General features: G+C 40.1%; 3 protein-coding genes across 3 annotated transcripts; 2 read left to right on the top strand and 1 right to left on the bottom strand.

Moving 5' to 3' along the window:
- Positions 1–1,085: 1,085 nt before the first annotated feature.
- slc6a11a (solute carrier family 6 member 11a) lies at positions 1,086–9,958 on the top strand (the record flags this gene model as incomplete). Its single annotated transcript, XM_084038818.1, has 14 exons — positions 1,086–1,260; positions 3,884–4,018; positions 4,501–4,641; positions 4,724–4,811; positions 4,992–5,124; positions 6,425–6,559; positions 6,646–6,749; positions 6,996–7,120; positions 7,240–7,352; positions 7,442–7,579; positions 7,787–7,889; positions 8,099–8,199; positions 8,395–8,565; positions 8,792–9,958. 14 exons carry the CDS (start codon positions 1,086–1,088, stop codon positions 8,927–8,929), a joined length of 1,800 nt encoding a protein of 599 aa, XP_083894944.1. The 3' UTR covers positions 8,930–9,958.
- A 792-nt stretch (positions 9,959–10,750) lies between these two features.
- ppil1 (peptidylprolyl isomerase (cyclophilin)-like 1) lies at positions 10,751–12,751 on the bottom strand. The gene is made up of 4 exons (XM_084027394.1): positions 12,576–12,751; positions 12,196–12,350; positions 11,331–11,399; positions 10,751–11,020 (listed from the first exon to the last, which is right to left on the bottom strand). Exons 1-4 carry the CDS (start codon positions 12,629–12,631, stop codon positions 10,800–10,802), a joined length of 501 nt encoding a protein of 166 aa, XP_083883520.1. The 5' UTR covers positions 12,632–12,751; the 3' UTR covers positions 10,751–10,799.
- A 358-nt stretch (positions 12,752–13,109) lies between these two features.
- On the top strand, positions 13,110–19,553 carry eno1b (enolase 1b, (alpha)). The gene is made up of 12 exons (XM_084020739.1): positions 13,110–13,153; positions 14,670–14,764; positions 14,892–14,987; positions 15,602–15,660; positions 15,795–15,864; positions 16,656–16,789; positions 16,898–17,120; positions 17,225–17,422; positions 18,091–18,292; positions 18,402–18,510; positions 18,755–18,813; positions 19,143–19,553. The coding sequence occupies exons 2-12, from the start codon at positions 14,680–14,682 to the stop codon at positions 19,207–19,209; spliced, it is 1,302 nt and encodes a 433-aa protein (XP_083876865.1). The 5' UTR covers positions 13,110–13,153; positions 14,670–14,679; the 3' UTR covers positions 19,210–19,553.
- The last annotated feature ends 29 nt before the right edge of the window (positions 19,554–19,582 follow it).

Genomic DNA, 19,582 nt, shown 5'->3' with positions numbered 1-19,582 from the left:
TGGCAAGCAACAAGCTTCGGTAGCTGCTGGAAGTGTTGAATGAGAGCTGAATGGCACCCTGCTGTGACCTTAAAATACAAAAAATGAAAGAAATGCAATGAAATGCTGGGCTGCACAGAAATAATCCTGGAGGAGCAGAGAAGAGTAGAAAGGCAAACCTATGTTTTTGCATGAGATAAAGCTGCAGATAAAGAGCTATGTGTGTATGCATTAGCAACTATAGAGCAGAAGTCCACGAAGGGTACATTTTTCAGCTGTTACATAGGTGTTAAGTAAGGTGTTAAGTAACATACCATGCTGTAAATTACTGTTCATCAAAGAAATACCTGAGAAAAAACCGTCTTGCCGTGGGCATAGCAATAAGGATGATTGGCAGGTCATTAAGTCCTGGATCATTTAAAGTAATGATTTAGGTTGATGTGAGGATCCTAACATGTTTAACGTTGGATTACTGGATGTTTCTATCACATGCAAACACTTGAACACTTCAAATCTTGATGAATATGATTTCAAGCTTTTGAGCTTTAAAAAATATGGTAATCCATCTAAGTTTCCTTCTGAACATAAGCCTAACAGAAATATTAGTTAATTATACAAAAAAATGCTGAAAGGCAACTTTGTACTTTGACTTTAAACTTCAGTTTAAAGAGGAGGCTAACGTGAAAGGACAGTATCGAAAATACCTGGCATGATTTATCGTACAAAACTATTATCATCATGTGCTAAGAATTTAATTGAGTTGAAACATTAACAAACAAATCTCTATTTGTGTGAAAATGAGTTTTGCTTCAGGTAAAAACAATAAACCCTCTAGTTTGGAGTTATTCGTTCGAGTCCTGCTTTAAAATCCTTCAACACCGTGTCGAAATTCCATTTAGTCACACCTCATATATCACTCTCCTGTTTCTTCAGGACCATTCTTTTGTAAGTGGCAGCCTTTTGCTGCACGTGCTAGGTCCCTCTTGTGGCTAAATGCAGTGCAACCTGTCAATTGGGTAACTCCATATAAATGTGCTTCTGATAATCCGGAGCCAGTCAATCCAGCAACTCTCCGCCACGCCAGATAGACCAGATCTCCCTCTGCGATGGCAGACTCTCTGTGCAGGCTGTGTCATCTCCCTCGCAAGGCTGCCCCGCAAACACTCAAGGAGCGTGGCAAATGGGGCAGCAAGAAGGAGTTCATCCTCTCCGTGGCAGGTGCTATTATTGGACTGGGAAATGTGTGGAGATTTCCATATCTTTGCTACAAGAACGGTGGTGGTGAGTGTTTCTGTTTATTATTCTCTGCTGCTCCAAACTCTTTTTAAACCCTTTCATCGAGTTTGGTTTAGTTTAGCTGTTTCATTATGTACAACAAAATCCTAAAATCCTGAAAGCATGATTATAAGTTCATACAAACTCCGTTTTCATCCCTGTACTTGAACCCTAAAGGCGATGCACTGTAAAGCGTCTCCCTCTGCTTCACATCTGATGAATAAGGATTTGACAAGTTATGCAGGCCTATGAAAATAATGTGCTGCCAATTCTTTTGTGGAAGGAGCAGAGTCACATTCTTTGCTGAATCACTTTGATTCTTATTTCCCATCGTCCGGACTCCATCCAAAGCCCACATGTCCAACGTGTCTTCTATGCTTAATTTAGAACAACTGATGAACTGTAAGATCACAGCTTAGTATGTCTTCTTGACCGTTTTCAGCACTTTTGTGGCAACATGATGGGGCATAATGAGACATTTTGTCACATAAATAACACCAAAAGTATTGAGATGAGGAAGACAGTTTAATGCATTTAGCATTCTTTATATAGTGTATATTTTTGAGTACTTTGAATGTGTTTTTTTTTTTTACATTTCATTTGTTTTGTGGTGTTTTTCTATGATCTTGACTTTAAAACTGATTTGGTGGCCCTGGTTTTCTATTCACACAGCTGTTAGTTATTTCCTCTCTCTCATCATTGGAAAAAAAAGGACCCAAAATGAAAAAATAAATATAAAGAAATAAAAAAGACACTCTGGGCCCTAGGGCCCTAGTTTCGTGGCGCAGCGCAGGGTGGCGGAGCCGGCGCAATGCAAGTTTCGACCCGCGCAGCCTTGGCACGGTCAGTTTGACAGTTTGGTGGATCGCCTGCGCCAAGATGGGTGTGGCGGCGCAGCAGGGGGAGGCGTCACAGATTCAGCTTGGCGTAGCGGAAGTTTCGTGGCAAAAAGCCTCGCCGAGACTGCGCTGAAAGCTCGCCAGCTCCAACCTGGTCTACTTTCGGCGCAAGACGCAAGGCGTAAATAAAGTCCATTCATTCAAGGCGAATCACAGCTGGCGGAGTGGAAGTTTGGCTGACGGCGCGCAGTGCGCACACGTCACCGAGACCTCACAGGCAGGTTTCCACAGTTCCAGGCACATTTAAATGCAATACATAATCACAACAAACACTATTTAATGCAACTAATTGAATCAACACGTGAATTTATATCTATATAGATTGTCCCGTCACATCTGACGTCAGATCACAGGCGGATGGCAGGTGTCCACAGGGGCGATTTTAAACGCGAGTGGACGCGCCGCTTCCCAGTATTGCACGCTTGGTGGGCTGCCACTAGAGGATGATTGACAGGCGCTCTCCTTTAAACAACACATTTTTGCGAGCGTTCCCGAGGCGGCGAGTCGAGCCCGGCGCCTCTGATTAGCATAAAGTAGATTCGACTTCAACTTTATGCAAATGAGGAGCGGCCAACTCGCGCGCCGTCTCTCGACATTCGCCGCGACGCTACCAGAATGCATTGCACAGCTTTTCCCATAGACAATGAATGGGACGCGGGGAAACACCGCTGCCTGTGGACACGCACCATCAGTGTCCTGGTGGAGGGATGGCAGGTTGCAGTCTTCCCGGTTTTTGACAGTAGCAGCAGCGTACCAGGTGGTGATGGAGGAGGTGAGGATGGACTCTATGATGGAGGTGCAGAAGTGCACCATCATAGCCTTTGGCAGGTTGAACTTCTTCAGCTGCCGCAGGGAAGGACATCCTCTGCTGTGCCTTTTTGGTGACACAGCCAGCGTTCTGTTCCCACTTGAGTTCCTGGCTGATGACTGTAGCCGGGAAGCGGCGCCATGACTCCACAGTGTCGACTGGGGGGAGGGTGGCTCTTAAAATCAACACAGCATAAAACATGTTTTTAAATACTGAACAGATGTTTACTTCATCTCCGTTACAACCAATATAGTTATGTCAATATTTGCCATTTACATCTGTTAGATGATATTTAAATAAAAATTAAATAATTTTGAGTTGAAACTTTATTTAAAAAAATGATATAAATCAATATATGAGTGTAGTAAACTATGTATATCTCATCTTTCATCACTGCTGATGTTTATTTCTTTGAACTTAATTTGACCTCATTCATGTCAACACAACACAAGCCCCATTGAACAGATTCAGTGTCCAGGTTTCATCCTGAAAGTGATCATTTTGAAATATCTTCCTTATCTTCCCTCTCTTCTAAATGATGGGTTGTGATTTGGAACCACATATGTGATTTGACAAGGTTGTGTCTCGCCTCCAATAAACAGCTGGGATAGAGTTGAAAAGTTGTAACCTTGTAAGACAGGCAAAGAGGCGCTCGCACGCACACGCCATCATCAGAAACAGACATCGCTTCATGTGACTCTTCGGAGGAAAGGATGTCTCAATTTCTAAAAATGTTCATGTTTCGTTCCCTGTGTGTGCTTTTCTTGGGGATGTGGGAGGGACTAAGAAACAAAGAAAAGATGCAAGAGATGCATTTCAACTTCCCTCGGGGATGCACCCTGGTGGAAGTCAAATACACAAGGAATAACAGAAATGTAAAAGTTTATATCCATGCATGTTTATGCTTTCTTCCCATCTGCAGGTGCATTCTTCATCCCTTACATCCTGTTCCTTGTGGCCTGTGGCGTTCCTCTGTTTGTACTGGAGATAGCGTTGGGCCAGTACACAAGTCAAGGAGGAATCATGTGCTGGAGGAAGGTCTGCCCCTTGTTTGAAGGTGAGGTCTATCCGTCAGGTAGTTTAGGAAGTTAAAATGGAGATAGATTTGCGATGAATGCTGCAGTGATGACGTAGTTTGACATATATTTTTGTATTGGTTCCCTCGACAAAAAGCCAATGGGTTTTACACTTTCCATAAGCTCTGTGGTAAATACAATGTATGATACATATTCATTTTGTTCAGCAAGGTAATCATTATGAATGAAAACCACTTTTATGACAAATTAAAATGAACAACACGCCGGCCACATGCCTTTAGCCTTATTTTTTTATGACGTTGAAGCTTCAAGATGCACGAGAAGGCTGTTTACTGAAGTAAAACTATAAAACATTATTGGTTAAACGTTTCCATCAACTCTGACTTTGAGATGATGGAATCAGAAATAATGATAATAGTGTTCACTCCTTCCTCTCCAGGGTTTAGGACTCATTCCTGCAGCACTCTGGCGGTGTAACGTTACCATGTTCTGTTGTTTGCAGGGATGGGATACGCCAGCCAAATCATCATTTTCTACGGGTGCATCAGCTACATTGTCATCTTAGCTTGGGCTTTCCTCTACTTCTTCGCTTCCTTCTCTGCCGAGCTGCCATGGGCCACCTGTAATAACACATGGAATACAGGTGAATCGATTTCCCCCAATACATTTAACAAGAAAATGTTGCATTATTTCATTGTATTGACACATTTATACACCCATTTTAGATTCTTGCGTGGTACTGGACAACTTTAATGCCACTTCTAACTGGACCTCGCCTGTGAATGCGTCATCGTCTATAACAGAGTTTTGGCAGTAAGTTTTAATCCAAAAGAGACTGAATAGAGGAGAAATGACACACCCTCCCTGTTCCACGCCTGTTAATTGCACATTCGAGCATGAATTATTATGAATAGTTTGCTTAGCTAGAACTAATTAATATTTTGTGATGGATTCTTTCACCTGTCAATGACATTAGCCTCATTGTCCTCACAGACGACGGGTGTTAAATATATCCACTGGCATAGAAACCTTGGGAAATTTACAACTGGATCTTTCTTTGTACCTTCTTCTGGCCTGGATCATCTGCTACTTCTGTGTCTGGAAGGGAGTGAGATCCACAGGAAAGGTAAGGCTGAAAAAAAAACAAATGCATGTAATATTTATTATTTTTCATTTACAACACATATTTATTTAAAGCTACTACATGGAATGAGTATTTTGTGTTGCAGGCTGATATTTATAAAGAAATAGACAATCTTATCGCTGGTGGTCTCAAAGATCATAAAGGTCATAAAGAGGCATTCGTATTAAATTGAGTAAAACATTGTTTTCTCACTTTGAAATGCATGTTTTTTTGTGACTCAGTAACAGTAAAAACATCTTGAAGAAGTTGCCAATCGCCTAGAATTACAGTCCAAAATATCATAAACAAGTCATGAAGTTTATTTTAAGTGTTAATCCAATAAACCAGGGTCATCCATTCGGTAGACTAAACTTCAATGGCACATCACCCACTGAGATAACATGCATTACATTCATTAAATGACCGTAATGAGAGGGTTAATCAGTGGTTAAAATGACACTTCACACTTCGTCGGCTGGCGTTCATGTGTGCACATGCTAGACATACAGGTATGCAGTTATATTGGCACTCCCAGGTTATATACATGCTCACATGATACACGTTCGTCTCGTCGTTTCATACCTGTCAAGCCCATGGCGTCTTACAGCGCTCTTATTACACTCTGGTGTGAAAAGCCCTCCGAGTCAAACCCGTGATGCGTGATCATGTATGATGTGTATTTTCACCGTCTGATTTTGTGTTTTGGGATCCAAGATGCTGTCTTACTTTTGACCCTTTCTCTAATGCTGTTAAAAGAAAAGGTTTCGAAAGTATTTTGAAAACAGTGTAGTGAATTCAAAATGTTTTCTTCAAACTTAATGCCTTTTCAAGGTGGAGCTTTCAATTCTTATGATGCTGGATAGCTGGAATATTTAATGCATCATATTTTGTTGAATCTGAATCTACGGCTGGATATGTTTTATGTGCTTTGGAGCTCTTTGATTGTGAGAATGCAAACTGGCGAATAGATCCTGCTTGTCTGCTCCGATTCACACTCTACACATGTATTGTTTTCCCCCCCAAATTGAAATTATACGAGTAGATCCTTTGGTATGATGAGAGCTTAATTGGCACAGTCTTTGCTTTCCTCATTATGTAAATTAAACCGTTTTTATGTGTCATTTTCAGTTTCAGTGCAGAGTGAGTCAGCTAGATCTTTCATAGATGCTCAGTCACACAAGAATCAGGCCTTTTGATCAATGATCAACACAGTATGAATCCTACTGCCTCTCACAAATGTTCATCTAATCATAGCTATAAAAGTAGTATTCCTGAATCTGTAATCATTTCTGCTTAAACGCAGGCGACCTACTTCACAGCCACATTCCCGTTCTTCATGTTGATGGTGCTGTGTCTCAGAGGGATGACCCTTCCTGGAGCCTTCCACGGCATCAAGTACTACTTATACCCCGACCCTGCACGGCTTAGTGACCCGCAGGTACCACCAAGCTTTTATTGCTCATTTGCATTTTGGTTATGGTATCGCAGATTTAGGAGTAAAAAACGTTTGTCACTGGTTTATAGGTTTGGATTGATGCAGGAACCCAAATCTTTTACTCCTATGCCATATGTCTGGGATGCCTGACTACGCTCGGGAGCTACAACAAGTACAACAACAACTGTTATAAGTGAGTATTCAAGTACGTCACATGACCGAGACTCAAGTGTAGTTACAGTTTCAGCAGCACCCAAATATGTTTTATTCATGCTATTTTATATGGATCAAATAAAGGTGGATTTGACATTTTATTACATTTTCCTTAGTTAACGTTTTGTTAATGTAGTTTGAATTGATAAATATTTTACTGTAATATTTTAAGAGGCCTGTGTTTCCAAAAGAGAAATGCCAAAGTGTATTTGCTTGTGATTTGCAGAGACTCCTTCTATCTTTGCTTGTTGAACAGCGGGACCAGCTTTGTATCTGGCTTTGCCATTTTCTCAATTCTGGGCTATATGTCACAAAAACAGGGTGTCGACATTTCTCTAGTCGCTGACTCGGGTATGAATGTGAATACATTCAGTGTCAATTCAAATACTTTAAATTACACTAAATGAAGTTGTTTTAAAAACCCTCTAGTAAGGAAAGAAGTGCAATGGATAAAATCTCATGTTTTGCAGGCCCTGGCCTGGTGTTCATCGTCTACCCACAAGCTGTGACTCTCCTACCGTGGCCTCAGGTCTGGTCCGTCTGCTTCTTCACCATGATCATCTTGTTAGGAATAGACGGACAGGTAAGCCTTCCTAAGTCTCTCAAAAACAACGTCCTCCAACGTTTCTTCTTTTGCCTCTATGCTGACTTTGTCTTTCTGTCATTCTCCAGTTTGTTGGGCTTGAAAGCATTATGACCTCTCTGTCAGACGTCTACCCTTCCCAGATCCGAAAAGGATATCGCAGAGAGCTTCTTCTGATGCTAATCTGTGTTCTCTGCTATGTGATTGGCCTCCTATTGGTGTCTCAGGTAAACAGAAGTCCATTCGTTGGTGGTCACAAGCTTTTCATCATGTGAGAGTCATTTGCAGTCTGAATACACAGCTCTTGGTATTCCCAGTCCTGACAGCAACATTATGTGTGTTGTGTGTGTGTGTGTGTGTGTGTGTGTGTGTGTGTGTGTGTGTGTGTGTGTGTGTGTGTGTGTGTGTGTGTGTGTATGTGTGTGTGTGTGTAGGCCGGCGCATACATTCTGCAGATCTTTGATCATTATGTCTGCAGTGGTCCCACTCTTCTTCTGATGGCGATCTTCCAGTCAACTGTTATTGGATGGATTTATGGTGAGATACCGTTTCCATTATAGAACACCTGTCTTTAGTCATTATATGTTACATCCCACTAATTGTGCAGCCTATTAACCAATGCCGTAAATTCATCATATGCAGTGATTATAACAGCTTTGAATATGTAATGCTCTCGTCCCTGAAAAAGTGGAAAAAGCAAAGTATATATATATGCATTATGTGTCATGTGTTTGTCTCTGTCCAAGGTGCTGATCGCTTCTGTGACAACATCAAAGACATGATTGGGTACCGACCTCTCCCACTGATCAAGTACTGCTGGATGTATGCGACCCCTCTTGTTTGCAGTGTAGGTGTTTTAAGATATTTGACTTTTGAGTACAGACCACATGTTTACTTCCTGTTATTGTGTTATTCACATACGCTGCAACAGGAAATAACTTGGGACACATGAGGGAATGGTTACGTAAACATTGTGGAAATGTTCCATGGAAATGAGCTTTTCTTCCAACAATAATTAATTGTGATTCTCTTCCCTTTAAAGGGCACACTTGTGTTTTTGATTCTGAGATACACCCCCCTGAGATTCAACCACTCCTATGTGTATCCTTGGTGGGCGTACTGGATGGGTTGGTTTCTGGCTATGTCATCCCTCATGATGATTCCACTGACCATGGTGTGCAAGCTGGCAAAGGAAAAGGGGACTCTCTGGCAGGTCAGTGCTGGTCCTGACTATCATTTTATAGTTGGTTACAATTTTAAGAAGGTTTATTTTTTAAATGCTTCATTTTGAGCTGTTTTAAATGACAAAGATACATCAGGACAAAAGCGATTTTATTTATTCTGCTCTTCAGTTTCTTTCTTTTTGCAAAATTGAGTAAAATTGAATGCATTTTTGGGTGTAAGTGCTCTTCTTTGACGGTATCAATATCTTCCTCTAGCGTCTCAAAACGAGCTCCCAACCTGCACGTGACATAAAAGTGGTGACAAGCATCGGTGCCTCTCAGCACGTCCCTCACGGTGGACGAGACAACAGTGTGACGGAACACATAAAGGAACCGTTTATCTCAAACGCGTAATATCAACACATCTGGAGAAACTTGGTTTAACTGGACAGGAAGGGAATGAAAAACTATCTGTAAAGTAACGCTGTCTGACAAATGTAGGGGGTAAAGTAAATGGAAATACAAAGTATCTTGAATTTGTACTTAAGTACAGCACTTGAGTACTTAATTACATTCCACCACTGCTTCCTGGAGTCACCTTTATGTTGCCAGGCAACCAACTTCGCCTCAAAGTTTGTTATAAACAAGAAATTACTTGTTAATTAATTATCTTTTACAGGATTTTTTTTTAACAAAAAGTGTCTAGTAGCTGTTTCCTCTTCCTTCTAGTCTGGATGCTTAGCAAAGCTAACTACTTAGAATGGTATCTAATGTATCTCGCACTCAGAAAGACAATGAATGAGCATTTAAAGTGTTTTACCTTCAATGAAAACGATGCCTCATGGTTATGATTTGATGATTTTGATTTTGGGAAGGGAAAATAATCTCAACGCAAAGATGCACTTGCTATCCTGTATTTTTTGAGCTGAACAAGTATGCATACTTGGTTGAGTTAGACGGATCGGTTGGTTTACCATACCACCGCTCCCGTCTCCTGTTCCTCTAATGGAACGTCATATGTGTGGTTTGATCTGTGAAACTCTCCTCCTGACACTACAGCATCAACAGAACTGTTGAAATTGATTTCCCAGACACAAGTCTCTCAAAGTTGATTTTCCTTCCATTCTGAACTCAAAAAAGCAAACACACTGGAATTGTCCTTTTAAATAACTTGCTCAAGCATCTAATTTGATTATCCACATTTTCTTTGTGACTGATCTTGTTGACTTTTACTTGTTTAATATTTCAAATAATCTATATAATCTATTTTTTACAACATATATTAAGCCAAATGACAATACCTCCTATCAAAGCAAGTGTTGAAATACTTGCTTGAATATATAATGCAATTCCTATAGTGCCTTAAACACAAGTTTTACAAGTGGGTATCTGTGTTTTTTTGGATTTCTATATTGATACGTTGTTTTGTTAAATATACCTGTGTTTATACATGACTTTACATTTATGTAATAAATTACTCTCTGGGGGAAAATAGCTTCTTCGTGTTCATTTCGTGAGCCAATAAAAACCTTTTTTATTTTACTCTTCGTTGACATGTAGTCATAAATATCTGACTGGTTTAGCTTGCCTTCAGCCCTTTCAGAGAGAACACAATGATGTGACAGATGATGTTTGCTCTTCATTCAATTAAGAAATACACTCTTATGACAATGACGCTATTACAGTATCTACACTAGACTCATCAGGAGTTGCCATTGTTGTTTTAAACGAACTCTGTGCCAACCCACAGACATCTAACCACACCGACAGCTGCCAGTCGCTCCACACAGGATGCCGATTGGTAGGTGCTGCCGGTTACTGAACACACGAGTTCACGAGAAACCAGCTGCCATGCAAGTTCAAATAGATTGTCTACTCAGACTGTTGTTGTGGATCTCTCAGACGGAACGCATTTGAAGGTGCGCTTGTCGCCGGGCTCAGACAACTATTTGTCCTTTTTCGATTATTGCGCTTCTTTTCTTGATAATCGTTTGGTTTATAAAAAGAAAACTCCATGTAAAATCTTCAAATATGTTTTGTTTTTATCCAGTCAACAAAACGCAATACACGTTTTCAAATTCAATAACCCGGACCAATCAAACATCGACAGTCATCTAATGTTTGCTGTGTTTTCATGTTTGTTCCTACACCTTTCAGTTGGTACAATGCAGCTCATCAGGCATTGATCATTTCCAGTCAAGGCCAACGTAATAGAATTAAGAACCATGGCACTGAAACATGTCACAAACATTTATTTAATAAAAAAAGGAAAATCAGCATTTGTTTATTGGGGTACACTAGTTCTGAGTATTTTGATATCATCGACTGGCCGATCTTGACTGTTGGTCTCAACCATCCCAACCCGGTTCACCACCGACATCCCCTGGCATATTCTTCCAAAAATAGTGTGCTTTCCATCCAACCACTGGGTGGGTCTGAGACTGATGAAGAACTGGCTTCCGTTGGTGTCTGGACCTGCGTTGGCCATCGCCAGAATACCGGCACCTAACAGACACGCAGATGAAATCAGAGAATTAGGATCGTGACTTTTATGTTTTTTAAAAGTCTCACGTTAATATTAAATGTTAGCAACCTATAAAACTAAATTGGGCGATTTAATAAGATTTTACAAATCCACAACTGTTGTATACATTTGGAACATCGGCTTTAATACATTTAATTGAATATCCACTGAGTTAAGATTATTAGATTTACCTCACTAAAACAAATGTAGTTTAATAGAACAGCCCTGCAACAAATCCTAACTTCCACATCCAACACTTTTTATTTAAATGGGATTTTTAACTGCAATTACCTGAGAATTTCAGTTCTGGGTTCAGCTCATCTTCAAACTGTTTGCCAAATATGGAGGCACCGCCACGACCTGTTAGAAGAGCAAAGATCAGTACAATTCCACTTTAAATGCAATACATATTTAACTGTGAAGTTCAACGTGGCTCGTTTTTATTTCACACTCATTATTTTGCCAGAGACGTCAGGTTTAGATAAATGATCCTCACTACACAGGGCCCACTGATAACTGCTTCGGTTGTTTTAATCTATTGATTCATTTAAGAATGATTAATAAAGCAACACACACACATGAAAAAGCAACTTGAATATTACACATTTGTAAACGTGAGGTGAGCCACTGATGTTGGGCAATAGTAAAGTTATTTCACACTTGCAACACCATTCCTTGATTTATTGAAATATTCTTTGAAATAAGAAATTACATTCCCCAACCTGTTGCTATAAAGTTGGAGCCAAACTACTTTCTGAAATATCTTTGTATGCGGCAGCATAAAAATAAGTAATGCTTTATTTCATGTTGCCCATTTTGTTTTTTAAATAACTAATTGGGTACAAACTATAGTGGAACATACACATTTTAAATTCTGCTTAATTAAGTTGATTTCCAGAGAAACATCCGAGAGAAATGCTCCTTTTAAACCCAAATGTATTAAAAAAAAAAGTAGTAGTAGCCATATAGGCCTAGTATGTGTTGAATTTTTGTTTGCTGTTAAATTTATCAATAATAATTAAACACTTTAATCTATAACCCAAGAGCCAATCAGAGGCTCTTTCCAGGAAACGTTCAAAACCTTGAAAAACCAACACAGAAGTAAGTATACGACACCTCTGCCCTCCCTGACGGGACAACAGTGTATGTAACGCACCTGTTCCTGTAGGGTCTCCTCCCTGGATCATGAAGTCTTTGATTATTCGGTGAAACTTCGTGTTGATGAAGTAGCCTCGTCTAGACAGCTCTGCGAAGTTCTTGCACGTCTTCGGCGCATGTCTCCAGTACAGCTCGATCACAATCGCCCCCATCCTGCAACGCACGGCGAGTAAGAGAGTTCACGTTAGGTATTAAAGGTCTTTCAACAGCACAGCCAGAACAATGGCGGCGTGTTAAAGAAGAAGAAGCCCTACAAGATGTTTTAGTAACGCCAAAGTTAACCCAGCAAACACGTATCACCAAACCGCCAACGCTACATCACGTTACTGAAAACTAGCTTAGCCGCGTTAGCATCCAGCGGGTTTAATACAAACTCACGTCGTTTCCAAAGTCACTGTCGGTGGCTGCCATGTGTCTGCGGGTATGCCCGACATTATCACTGAATCTGTGCCCTTCTGGAGTCTCAAAACGAATGTGTCTGAATAAAAAGTAAGCGGTTTGTTTTCAATCGAGCATTAGCATATTCATTCCAGGGGGGAGATTCTTCTTCTGTGGTTCTTCTTCTTCTTCTTTTCTGACGCGTAATGGCGGTTGGCCAACAACTGTATGGTGAATTACCGCCACCAACTGGCTCGGAGTGTGAATCAAACCAAGCCACCAACGTAATACAGGACGGTGTTTACTTTACCGTCTTAAATATGTTCAATTGGATTTTATTGCATTATTATTTTCTTTATTTATAGAATTAAGGAATAATATTTCGAATCCTGAGCCCAACTCCATACCAGTTGGTGGCGGTAATGCTTCATGGTGTTGTTTATCAACCGCTATTACACACCAGAAGAAGAAGTAGAGGACGCAGAAGAAGAAGAAGAAGAAGACGGTTTTTTTTAAATTCATATTTCTCAACCGAGTAACATCTGTTTGTCTGCTGTCTGTGGTTAACAAACAACAAGGTAAAGTTGCCCATTTGTTATCAGGGATATTTCATGCCTTCGTACTCATTTGGGAATCTTTGTTAACAGGCTCTTGGTCTTGTTATCCGCGTCATTTAGATTTACTTCAGCTAGCTAACTTTGGCTAAAGTTAACCAACCATATGTTGATACTATTGTATTAGGTGACGGTGTGCGACGTGTAAATGTTTCAGTATGGAGCTAAATTTGTATTCTTATTAAATGCAATCGTGTAACTTTACCGTATACAATCTATAAAAGCTTGAACTTAAGCCAAACATAACCATGTTTTCATACACCGACTACAATCCGGTTAGGCAGGATAAGATATACTTCCTGATAAAACTTTGTACAGATGTCAGACGTGATGAAAATAAATATCTCATATGGTATTGGACTTGGGGGTGGAAAATTGCCTCTAGCTTCCGTACCGAGACGTATTTCCGGCTGAAACGGGATAAGCAGTAAGGACAATAACGTTAGTAGGAATGTGATTTGATTGTTTAGAGGATTAGATCAGAACCTTCTCTAGCAATCTGCCAAAGTTGCAGATTGATGGATGGATGGATGTCATATCATTGGTTGGAATTGGTTGTTATTGTCATATTTTGTTTTCTAGGAAGAGGAAAAATTGTGAACAGTCTGAAATTCACTTTAAAATTGTTGGATTAACAGTGAGGGACTCTGAGAGCTGATATTCTATGTGGAGGATATGTGATCAGTCAGTGTCCATCATCCGAGCTTACCTAAGAACTGTTAATACATCGACTGGTATTCTTTCCTCCCATCACCTTTCATGACGTATGTCCCAATGAGCAAGCTTAGTTTTTAATTTAGTTGCCATACCAACCTGATACACCATACCTGACTAAGCTCTCTAGTACAGCCTGCTAGAATAAAAACCCGATACTCTCATCCACACCATACTCTCTAAGCCTGCCGTGTTATGTTCATTTCTGTGACGTACAGCCCAGTCTTCAGGAAGAGTCCTCATTGGTCGGTTAGCCTGCTGGTTTATCTGACATGCGAAGCCGAGGAGTTGCTGTGGGTATCCCGGTCTGTGTTGAACGACAGAGGGACTTACATTCTGTTTTAATCAAGGCAGCATCATGACTTTGTGCACAACAATTTAATTTCTATGCATTTTTTACTGCAGCAACACAAGTTACTCGTAGCTGGAGGCGTAATCTAGACAAACCCAGCCATTTCTACATCCTTACTACCATGTGATTAATCAGATGAGTTGGTCTAATCCAATTAGGGTGGTAGCATGCCAGTTAGCACTCCTAAGCTTGCAGCTGGGTCAGGATATTTTTGTGAGTAAGCCTCAAGGAGTAAAGCGAGTAAAAGAAGCGCGCCAATAGTAAGAGGAAATAGACTTTTGGATAGCTTTGAGTATTTTATTTGCATTATTCTTTCTCTACTCTCTCAAACTAGAGTTGTTACAGGCTGCAGCACACGTTTGTCCAGAGGATCGTCACATAGTAACACGTTGAACTTCTCTGTCTCGTCTCAAGGTCTTACACCATGTCTGTTGTCAAGATCCACGCCCGAGAGATCTTTGATTCTCGTGGAAACCCCACCGTAGAGGTTGACCTTCACACTGACAAAGGTAGGCAACATTACGACTTCTTCATGGAGCCCATGTGCCTCAATAACAATATTAATTTGATCATAATGCTATTAATTTACTGTGACCGCCCGTCTGCCCCCGCTCTGCTCCCATGTACACTCCCCAGGCTTGTTTCGGGCAGCTGTACCAAGCGGAGCATCTACTGGAATCTACGAAGCCTTGGAGCTCAGAGACAATGACAAGACTCGCTACCTTGGAAAAGGTCTGGATGCCATTTTAGCGTTTTCTATTCAATAGGGTAAATTCATTAAATGCCAGGTTTTCATATTCACCACTTAACAACATTTATGACCTTTGCAGTTTGAAGCAGAATTCAATTTTAAGGGAAAAATACTACATTTTATACTTTTTGTCATTTAATATATATTTTTCTATGTGTTTCTGTTCCTCTTTACCAGATGTGAAAGGGTTAGTGAGTTACCGTTGCCTGCCCCTCTCAATTACAAACTGAGATTTGTCCATTGACACTAGAGCAATTTGTTTGTCAATATCTCATTAAATCACACATCAACATAATTCATCCCCGAATGCTTTTGGCAATCAGACGCATGGTGAATTGTCAGCACAGCATGCTCTCACTGCGGTTTAGCCTGTCGATTGATGGACTCTGACATAAAAATGTATTGTTATGTTGAATAAATGCTGTTTGATCGTCTAAAACACATAATAAAAGAAGAATTGCATGTTTCTCTGTGTATGTTTATGGGAAATATAATAGTATTGCATGTGTTTCTAAATCTATGTATTTATTATTGGCTTTGCAAGATTTGCCCATAATGTTGTGAAAGAATCATCACACTAATCTTTCTGTTGCAGGAGTCTCGCAGGCTGTAGAACACATCAATTCAACTATTGCACCTGCACTTGTTGGCCAAGTAAGAAGATGCATCTCACTTTCTCTCTGTGTTTTTTCCCTCCCCCCCAAATCTTGTAGATACTAAGTTTTGGACAGTTTGTTGTTGTTTTGATGATGTAAATCATTCCCAGCTTGTTGTTCCCGTCTCCTCAGGAAGTGTCTGTGGTTGAGCAGGAGAAAATCGACCAAATGATGATTGACTTGGATGGTACAGAGAACAAATGTAAGTGACTAAAGTGACTATAAGCTGTTTTGTTGTTGATCTCGGGTCAGGACTCTTTTTCACTACAAGCTCTATTTTCTTGTCTGCAATGCAAATATTTGATCTGCCATAGATTTAAGGAATATGAAGGGGCTAATGTAGGGTTTTATTTTTTTTATTTTGTCATTATATGTTTGATATATTAACACAAATACCATTGTAAATTCCAGTGTTCAAATTACACAGTGGCTTTCAGGGAACCCTTTTTTCAGGGGGTTGTAGGGTTGTAATGTTTTGAAGCGAGGCACAGTAACTTACTGTGGCGCTGTAGTGTTTACTCATGGAAAACTGAAACATATATTTCACATATCCTACCACTAGACAGCTTCTTTGGTAATATATTCTCTCCTCTGATGGCCAACACATGTCTGCTCTGTGCATCCATACTCAATATGCACTGTGCTATTCCTTCAGATGAAATGTATACGTGATTATGTGAAGTTGGTAACAGTAACAATGTGTATTTGTATGTTGATGGCTATTGAATTTTGGTTGTCGGATGAAGAGCTACGTCCTGTAGCCTGATATCAGGTGACCAACTTGACCAGTAAAGAACTTTTTACAGTCATCGTGCTGCGTTATGAAGCGTCACTCCAGTGAAATTATATGCATGTGCTTGGATCTGAGATGTTTCATTAATAAAGTTGCTGCTTGTTGCAGTAGGAGGACTGAAGCCTCTCAAATCATTGATAGATACTGAATACAGATTTAAGATGATGATGACTGAATGTTGATATTTTTCTTTATTCCAGCCAAATTTGGAGCAAATGCCATCCTGGGTGTTTCCCTGGCGGTTTGCAAAGCTGGTGCAGCAGAGAAAGGCGTCCCCCTGTATCGTCACATTGCTGACCTTGCAGGAAACCCAGAGGTCATTTTGCCCGTACCGGTGAGGATCTGTGCGCCACGTTACATGTATCAAATATCCTGTTAGTTTTTCCCCCTCATTATTCAGTGCACTGTGAGGTCACAGCTCTTGTTCCTCTCTCCTCCACAGGCCTTCAATGTGATCAACGGTGGCTCACACGCCGGCAACAAGCTTGCCATGCAGGAGTTCATGATCTTGCCCATTGGCGCAAGCACCTTCAAAGAAGCCATGCGCATCGGAGCCGAGGTCTACCACAACCTCAAAAACGTCATCAAGAAGAAATATGGTCAGGATGCCACCAATGTGGGCGACGAAGGTGGCTTCGCTCCAAACATCCTGGAGAACCAGGAAGGTAAACAAGAGGAGGGATTTTGTTGAAGCTACTGAAAAATGTAACTTTTAGAACTGCAAGATGTTCCTCACCAAAAAAAAAGTGATAACTCTCCATTTCTGTAGCTCTAGAGTTAATAAAGGAGGCCATCGCCAAAGCAGGATACACAGAGGAGGTTGTGATCGGCATGGATGTGGCAGCGTCTGAATTCTACAGAGAGGGAAAGTACGACCTGGACTTCAAGTCTCCCGATGACCCGAGTCGTTACATCACTCCTGACGAGCTGTCTGATCTCTACAAGAGCTTTGTAAAGGATTATCCAGGTAACTTCCGGATGTTTTTTTTTTATTATTTATTTATTTTTTCATTATTTAGCAGGTGGAGAGCAGGAAACATAATATAGTAGTAATATCAGCACTAATTTAATCTCATGAATGGGAGGGTTCTGGCTGTCCTCCAACTATAAAGGGCACGTTTCTTTGCCAAATCTCTTAGAGGATGCTCTAAGAGATTTGGCAAATTGACCGTGTACTATTGCCATTCAGTATAGTACACGGGGTTTACTACACTTTTCAACAGGAGCTTAAATGTAATAATTGAATTGACACAACAATAATTGTACTAAACAAAGTAACCCTCTACAAAGATAGATCTGTCATTAGGGCTCGGCAATACAGAGAAAATCAATATCACAGTATTTTTGACCATATACCTCTAATGATATTGCAACACTATTGTAGGACTGTGATGTTTGATGATTTTACACAATGAGACTGTTGGTAAATAATCATCGGTAATGTGGATATAATGACAAAGTGCGTAAAAGCAAATATTGACAGACAGTCACTGTAATGCTGCCTTTTAAAACCAGAAAACTACACTTAGCATTGGTTAAATTAGGAGCTGTCTGTTTGGGTTTTGAAGGGACAAAAGATGAACATAATCTGTTTTACTACCCAGTGAGGAATATCTTACTTATTTCCACTCACAGTGGTTTCTATCGAGGATCCCTTTGACCAGGACGACTGGGCGGCCTGGACCAACTTCACCGGAAGCACAGACCTCCAGGTTGTCGGGGACGACCTCACGGTGACCAACCCTAATCGCATCAGCAAGGCTGTGGAGGAGAAAGCCTGCAACTGCCTGCTGCTTAAAGTCAATCAGATTGGCACAGTTACCGAGTCCATGCAAGCGTAAGTCAACACTGGAGTCTGGGATGTGGCAGTAAATCAGTTGAATATTGAACTATATACCATACAATGACCTGTAATGGTAAGAAGTGGATGTTCATCCTCCTCACAGGTGTAAGATGGCTCAGGAGAACGGCTGGGGCGTCATGGTCAGCCATCGCTCCGGTGAAACTGAGGACACCTTCATAGCGGATTTGGTGGTCGGCTTGTGCACTGGACAGGTAAATTCAGATAATAATAATGATGATTATTGTATTTGGGTGTATTTTGTTAACATAATCATTGTAAATAAATGACAAAATGTCCCTTTTCAACTACTTTTGAGAAAAGTCTGAATAAACATTACCATTCGTCCAAATCCTACATCAAATCTGTGATGCAGGGCTTATATGACATGACTTGGGCAAAGATTAATGGAGACATTGAATCCATTTGGTTGAAATTCTACACGTTTTGTCCTTTCAGATTAAGACTGGGGCACCCTGTCGCTCTGAGCGCTTGGCCAAATACAATCAGATTCTCAGGTAAGTGTAATTATTGTACAAAAATAGGAATTTTGTGACATTTTTTTAAAGGTATAAAATGTGAGTGTTCTTTAATTTGTGATATAAAATGCCTTTCTTTTAAAAACGACATAAATGATACTGTTTTAGATGTTTTGTTTTGTGCATTGATCTCATTTTGTATAATTTTTGATCATATGAACTACATGTACTTGGCTCATATCTTTGATGGCTTTTTGAACTTTGAAATTAAACCAGTAATTAAATTAAATACATGTTGCAAAACTATTTGTTGTAAATAAATGCATACATTAAAAAGAGGAGAATAATTGAACTTTTCTTTCATGTAGAATTGAAGAGGAGCTGGGAGACAAGGCTGTTTTCGCTGGGAAAAACTTCAGGAAACCATTGGCCTAATAAATGGATGAAGCATTTACTCCACAGAAATGGATTCATTCACACAAATCATGACAACACCTCAGAAAATAATGGAAAACACAGCAAAGTGATAGTGGTTAATGTAGAGATAATCAGAGCTACTAATTGTGGTAATTAATATATAGAGACAACTTACTGTAGTAACTGAAATTGTAATATTTCATCTATCAAGTCTTCTACTGTATTATGTCCTGTTAATGTGGAGTTGAATAATAGTTTAGGACACAATGATCTTGAGTAATGTTTCCTTACAACGCTGACACTTTGATCTCAAAAGAATGCACTTAAAAACGCTTAATAAAAAAGTTTTCTTGGGGAAAGAATGTATTGTGATTATTATTGTCCCTCATTT

This window comes from Eutrigla gurnardus, assembly GCF_963514095.1.
Source record: "Eutrigla gurnardus genome assembly, chromosome: 2".
NCBI classification, from domain to species: Eukaryota; Metazoa; Chordata; class Actinopteri; order Perciformes; family Triglidae; genus Eutrigla; species Eutrigla gurnardus.
The sequence above is the reverse complement of the archived record's forward strand: the minus strand, read 5'-3'. Positions and strand labels throughout refer to the sequence as shown.